General features: G+C 41.8%; 1 protein-coding gene across 1 annotated transcript in view; it reads left to right on the top strand.

Annotated features, from left to right (window-relative positions):
* The window catches only part of LOC102291135 (myotubularin-related protein 2), a gene marked incomplete in the record, with an annotated part of 13,467 nt that extends 11,426 nt beyond the window's left edge, over positions 1-2,041 (top strand). Inside the window, 5 exon segments of the mRNA XM_042217344.1 lie at positions 148-240; positions 349-462; positions 535-578; positions 666-798; positions 1,495-2,041. Of these exon segments, the coding sequence (XP_042073278.1) occupies positions 148-240; positions 349-462; positions 535-578; positions 666-798; positions 1,495-1,656 (546 nt within the window).
* Between the last annotated feature and the right edge of the window lie 5,319 nt (positions 2,042-7,360).

Genomic DNA, 7,360 nt, shown 5'->3' with positions numbered 1-7,360 from the left:
GTTGTATATTTCTGTGTAAAAGCTCAGAAATGATGCAGGAGTCTAGTTTCATATTAAACATATCAGATGTAAGAAATATGAAGATTTGAAAGGACGTCAGACAGGCTGAACAAATGCTTATAACTACTTTTTCCCCTTGTGTTAAAGCGCGTGGGCCACGGTGATGAGAACCATGCTAACTCAGAGCGCTCGCCTCTGTTCGTCCAGTTTATCGACTGCGTCTGGCAGATGACTCGACAGGTCGGTCCTGGACTCCGGCTTCAACAGCACATCGTGTTCGTTTCTTGATTCCAGTATGTCTTTGTGTGCACGTATTTACATCATTTCTCTGACTCGTTCTGAACGCAGTTCCCAGCAGCCTTTGAGTTCAATGAGCTCTTCCTGATCACCGTGCTGGACCATCTGTACAGCTGTCTGTTTGGTACATTCCTCTACAGCAGTGAACAGGAGCGGGCCAACCAGGTATGTTCGTGTCCTGATGCAACAGGGTCATAGAAGCTGTTTCAGCTCAAAGTCTAACTTTGTTTTGTGCAGGAGGTTCCAGCCAAGACTGTGTCTCTCTGGTCGTACATCAACAGGTACGTTAATGACCTCACTGGTTATGTTAAGCGTGAGTGGACAAGATTACTGAAAGGTTTTGACTGGTTGATGCTGTTACCTGACAGCCAGCCCGAGGACTTCACCAACCCCTTCTACGTGGACTATGAGAACCACGTTCTCTACCCGATGGTTTCGCCCAGACACCTGGAGCTTTGGACCAGTTACTATGCCCGCTGGAACCCACGCATGAGGCCACAGGTACGCTGGTGGTAGCTGGTGAAGGAGTCTGGTTAGGGCTGAGATGTTCACCACAGATAAATGTTACCAGAAAACAACAGGTAACAGAAACAAGATCTACAAGAAAGCTCTCGTGATGGATTTAGTCATCCATCCACCTGCTTCTGCTTCTCCTTGTCAGGGTCGCGGGCTGATCAATTATTGATTCATGTACTAACCGAGCAACAGAGACCGTACGGTTACATTGTGACCTTGGTTCTCTGAGTAAGAATCTCTGGAGAGTGGAGTCTCGATATGATAGAGAACTAATGTTTAATCATCTATATTTCACTGTTTTACTCTTTGGTGCAGTTGTGGATGTTATTTTTGTGGCTCAGCTGCAGGGGAGGGTGGAGCAGTGGGTTCAGGGGAAGCTGAGCCACACAGCTGCTCTCAGTCACCTGGTCACACAGGACACGGGACCTGATGAGAGAAGGGAAGATAAAATTTTGATCAAATAATCCCAGATGAAGGAGCTTATTTTTTATAATACAGAGAAGAAAACATCTTCTTTTCTATTCAGTTCTTGCTACTTATCTCCTGGTGGTGTTGGAGTTCACTCACAAACAGCAGACACTCAGACAGAGCTCACAGTAAGAGTCTCAGCTGTGCCGAGCTGAGTCTACTGAGGACTGCTGGAGAAAGACTGTAGCTCCTCACACTGTGATTGTGTTTCAGGTACCAGTGCACCAGACTCTGAAGGATCTGCTGATCCTGAGAGCAGAGCTCCAGAGGAGGGTGGAGGAGCTGCAAAGAGAGGCTTCATCCCACTCCCTGTCGTCCTCCTCGGACCACTCCCCGACACACACCACAGGAACCCCGCTGCACACGGCTGTCTGACAGGGACGGCCACACATGACTGCTTTTATGTGTTTTAACAAAGTTACACCAAAATACTAATTGACTGATATTTTTATCAACATTTCCATTTGAGAAAAATAAAATAACTCCTCGAGATATTTGTAAAATTAAAAAGCATTTAGAAAATGTTTTAAACTAGACCTAACTGAAGCGTCCTGTTAACTATATTTATATTGTTTTTATTGCACTTCACAAGAGCATGGATTTTTTCTACTGTTCAACCAAAGCATGTTAGAAAACATGTTAATATAAAGTGATTTGGGTTCATTTTCTTGTTGCACTCTGTGGATGTTGCACCAGTTCAACCTTAAAACTAATTATGTGAATGCAAAGCATGAAAAATAAAAAGTTATTCTTATTCAGAGTTTGTGGTTTAAGGCTCTATGTGCAGATTTTTATATGATGTGTTGTTGTTTTAGGGCTCTGCTACTCTGACGAGTCACATGCACTGCTGAACACGCTCCAGCTGGTAATGTTTATTGATTTGTAATGAAGACAGTTATGAACGGAAACTGTAAAATTATTGAACTCTAAAGAAGACAACAGCTACAGCTGTTTTATTCTCCAGCTCTACCACACAGTTCATGGCACAACCAACTATTCTCTGCTTACAAACACAGGGACCAACGTGGGTCTGCATGCAGAGACTGCTGTGTGTTTCCTTTTTATTTTTTACAAACACCAACTTCTTCTTTGTCTTAAATAAACTATTTTTGTCTTCTGTGTTTCTGTTGCGTCTCCGTGAAACAACACGTCCCTGGTCACATCCTTCAAAACGTGTTTTTTTTTTCCACTGTATAAAACTGCACTAACTGTTTAAAATGCATGCTCCTCATGTACGACTGTATGCATGTTCATGCTGCTCTGTTTTCTCAGTTTGCTTCAGAATCAGTGTTAGAACCTGGCAAATAAGAATTTTTATTCATATTTCATTCTTATATGGAACACAATATGTGTCATTATGAAGGCCTTAAATGCACAGGGTGCAGTGGGTCTGCCACCCTGTGTATCTTCACACACTCCTGACAAACTGATGTTGCAGAAACATTACACACAGCAGCTTAAGAATAAAACAAAACACGACAGACAGCAGCTGTTAATTTGATCATAATTGATTGCTTTTGTATCATTATCGTTCTTATTTACACATTTAAATACAACAGCAACGCTGACCAAAGTCCTGTACAGAAATACAAAATAGTATCGAATAACTCGTACTGTATGAAAAGCCAGTGAATACAAATGTGTTTTTAGATGAGATTTGAAAAGACTGACAGTAGGAGCCTGTCTGATGTGTAGGGGTACATTTAGGGGCTACGAACCCTCGATGGCCTCTGTGAACCAGCCTCGACCTTGGTGCGGCTAAACGCAACAAATCATTTGATCTAAGAGATCTAGAGGGCACATAAGGCTGCAAGAGGTCAGACAAATACCCAGGAGCGTGTCCATTCAGTGCTTTGTAAGTCGACAATAGTATTTTAAAATCAATTCTGAAGTGAACGGCGAGCATCGGGGAAATATGTTCACGTCTTTTAGTTCGTGTCAGAAGACGAGCTGCAGCATTTTTGACCAATTGGAGTCTTGCGAGGCAGGTCCGACTAACTCCAACATATAAGGAGTTATAATAGTTCAGCTGGGATGTAATAAAAGCTTGGATTGCCCGTTCAAAGACTTTAAAAGACAAAAATGAAGCCTCAGTTTGAAAGAAAAAACCAAAACCCACTGTACAACTGAGCTAATCTGTTTTTCAATTTTTGTCAACTATAACCCCCAAATATTTAACGTTCGACTTCATAAAAGGTTCAAGACTGCAGGTTAAAATGATAAGTGCTGCCACTTGGTCCAAACATTTCAGTTTTGTTCTCATTAAAGTTGAGGAAGTTAGAGGAAATCCAGATGTTAATCTCCAAAAGTTGATTCTGTTCATCTGGACGTTTTCAGAAACGTTTCCTCATCATCCAGGTGACTTCTTCAGTCTCAGCTGACTGCAGGTTTCCCCAAATCTTATAAACAGGACATTTGCATAATGACTGAAACCAGCCCACTGAAGGAACAATGGGCTGGGAGGTCACCTTCATCATAATTATGCAAATTCTCATGACCATTGATCAACAACCACTGATCAAAGACCCCTGATCAATGGCCATGAGTACCATTGACAGAGAGTTGGGGAAACGTTTCTCCCACTGAAAACGTCGTCAGATGAACAGAATCAACTTTTGGAGATTTACTTACCTGGATGATTGAGAATGCATCAAGACATCCAGGCGTTAACTTCACAGAGACATTGAAGTGAGGGTTCTAGTGGAGCAGGACAGCCTCGCTTCAGTTGAAGTCAGATCTGAGTGTAATCGGTGTATGAATGGAAACAAATGTTATATTTCCTAAAAATTAGACCTAGAGGCAGCATATAAATAGAGAATAAAATTGGCCCCAGCATAGATCCCTGAGGAGCACCACAAGTAAGGGGAGCTAAAGGGAAACATAAAATCTCAGAAGCTCACAGAGAAAGTCCTGCCAAGCAGGTATGACCTGAACCAATCTAATGCTCCAATCGCGAGATCAAGATGCTTTGGCCAACAGTATCAAGCCGGTCGAAGCCGGTTTATCTTATTGATAAAAAACTGCAAGAACCTTTCACAAGTTCTGAGGAACTATTAATACGAAAAGCTGGAGAAATATTCAGAGCAGAGTCAGTAACTGCTCTGTTTCTCTCTTTTTTGGTACTAAAGAAAATCCTTTTATATATTTAATCTTAAACCTGTGCAAGTACAACCTAATTCCAGCTGGGTCATCACCATGACAGCGTTAAGATGTTTTAGATTAATTTGTGTTTGTAATTGAAAAAACGAACAAACCACATTTGATTTTTTTCCATCACTACAGTCCCGATAAAAGTTTAAACCACTTGAAAAATGGCAAAAAATGGTTGGATCTCAATAAGGTTCCACGTAGAGCTTTAACATGCAACAAGAAGAAATGAGAGTGAGACAAAACATTTTGTTGAGCATGCAATTTATTGAAAACAACGCTTAAACTGAAAACGGCTGTTTTACAGCTGATCAAAGGTTTAAGACCATGTCAATGGAAAATTGTACTTAGTAGTCAGTATAGTCTTTTAATGATATAAGTTTGCATATGGTAGAATACTGCATGTAATCATTGTGTTTAGAAGTATATAGTTGGTGGCATATTGAAAGAATGTCTCATCCTAGGAGGTCTGTAACATTCCAGGGTGTTCTGGCGTTCACCCCCACATCCTAGGAGCATGGGAGAGGTCTGTACCTTGTCTTATTGTTTTACGGTAGGATTAACGTAGCTATGTCTAGTTTTAGTCTAAGTGCTCTTTTGTCATATAGATGAACTGTTGGATTTTCCAGACCAGCAGGTTAAGGGAAGTCGTTTATGGGGTCACACACACACACACACACACACACACACACACACACACACACACACACACACACACACACACACACACACACACACACACACACACCTCCACATTCCAATGTAAGAACAAAGCAGCCACTGAGTATAAATAAAGACCAGGGCAGTCTCTCATTGTGAGTCTTGGAGCTCACTCTTGGTGTGTGAGCTCTGGAGGCTACCCTTGCTAGCAAGAAAATCTGTGTGTTTCTCCTCTCTGATTCTCTGCTGAAGAAGTGTTTTAGAATATATCCTTAACACTGCTATTTCCAAGCACATTGTGCGCTGTTGGTCCTGCTTGCTACACAACAACATTCAATATTTCAGTATTTACTGCTGTTTACACTTAGCTAGATTAACGTGATGGTCAGTGGCGGTCCTAGCCTGTTTGCGCCCCGGGCCACTCTCTCTGCGCCCCCCCACACACATAAAACATATTAAGGATTGTAGGTTAACATAAAACTGTTGTCGAAATTCACCAGGTGCAAATTATAAGTCTTATTATAATGTCTGGTGTTTTCGTGTTTGTTAGTTTGTTTTATTTTTTTTTATATTTTATTTTATAGAAAATCGATCGGTGCCTGTACCATTCCCAATATGAGCTGGCTGATGTCGGGGCAGCATGAGTACAAGCAATTTTTTTTTTTTTTTTGCCGATGCCCATGATGTATCAAAAACCGCTACTGGTGATGGTGTTGTGTTTAGTATGTTGCTTCTCTTCTTTTTCTCTCAACAGGTGATCCAGGAGATTTTTCTCTTCTTTCTCTTTTTAAGTGCCCTTTCTCACTGTCCCTCTTCCCTTCTGTTTTTCTTTTCCTTCATCTTTCTTTCTCCCTTTCCTATCCCTCAGTCATGTCTGTCCCGTCTGTAACAACTGAAAATAAAATAAAATAAATAATAACAACAAAGGTCGATCAAATGGACCAATACGGCAAGGCCGTGATGATCCATTTGGCAAAGTAAATCCATTGGGTTCCTTGTTGGTCTTCAGACAACAATTCTGACGGCTAAAGAACCAAATGGGACAGGCAAAAAAAGTGAAGTTGACTAAAAGATCTCAGAAAGCAACATCGTGGACATCTAAAGAAACAGCTAAGAAACACTGAACTCTATCAGTCTGGAAAGGGTTACAAAGGCATTTTAAGCGCTTTGGGAATCGAACCACGATGAGGGCCTTAATACAGAAAATGTGGAAAACCTGAAGGCCTCACTTGTCTCATTTAATGTGCCCTGAAGCTCAAGTGCACCAGGACAGTAATGCAAAACACAGCAGCAAGATCATCTCTGAATGGCTCAAAAAACAACATGGACCTGGTCAAAGTGCAGACTGCAATCAGATTGAGATGGTTTAGCATGACCTTAAAAACTCAGACCCTCCAAAGTGGCCGAATGAAAACAATTCTGCAAAGAAGAGTGGACCAAATTTCCTCCACAGCGCTGTAACACGCTCATCACCAGTTATTGCAAATGCTTGATTGCAGTTCTTGCTAGATGACAAAACCACTTATTAGGTTTAGAAGGAAATGACTTTTTCTACATGAGGTAAAGTTGGAGCTGTTTCCCCAAACTAAATGAAATCATCATTTAAAAAACTACAATCTGTATTTACTCTGAACATCTGTGTTAACATTTGAAATTGGAAAAATGTAAGTGTAACAAACATGTTAAAACATAAGAAAACAGGAAGGGGCATGTATAGGAATTTCTTTTACTTATGTATTTGTCATCCAGGGAAGACGGACGTTGTTTTGCTGGGCTGTATTTTTATGTGAAGTGTATATATTTATTTTTTATATTGCATGTATTGGATATATTTTTGTGCAGTGTTTTATTTAGTTTGCATGTTTTAGTTGCCGGCAAATTGTCCTGGAGAGACTCCGCCCTCCCCCTGTTTTTACTAATTGGACACACCTGAGAGAAAAGAAAAGGTAATTTAGAGTGCTCAAGGACACATAAAAGGGGTTGGAGCCGGTGTTCATGAGGACACGAACAGAGGATGAGAGAAGGATGAGAGACAGAGGCTTGAGAGACAGAGGCATGGGAGACAGTGTGGCAAAAATGGTGGAGTGAACTGTGTCAGGTGGCGGCGACCGCAAGCCCGGACGGGGGCCGGTGAAGGTTGCCATGCAGGACTGGGAGAGACGACGCCAGCGAGCGGAGAAGCGGAGGGAGCTGTTCTGCTGCTGGAATAACTGGAGGCCAGATCACGGTGGGGAATCAGTGGCCAGAGGGACAGCGCCCTACCTCCCACGGC

This window comes from Haplochromis burtoni, unplaced genomic scaffold (genome assembly GCF_018398535.1).
Source record: "Haplochromis burtoni strain Fernald_Lab_line unplaced genomic scaffold, NCSU_Asbu1 Contig_1841, whole genome shotgun sequence".
NCBI classification, from domain to species: domain Eukaryota; kingdom Metazoa; phylum Chordata; class Actinopteri; order Cichliformes; family Cichlidae; genus Haplochromis; species Haplochromis burtoni.
The sequence above is the reverse complement of the archived record's forward strand: the minus strand, read 5'-3'. Positions and strand labels throughout refer to the sequence as shown.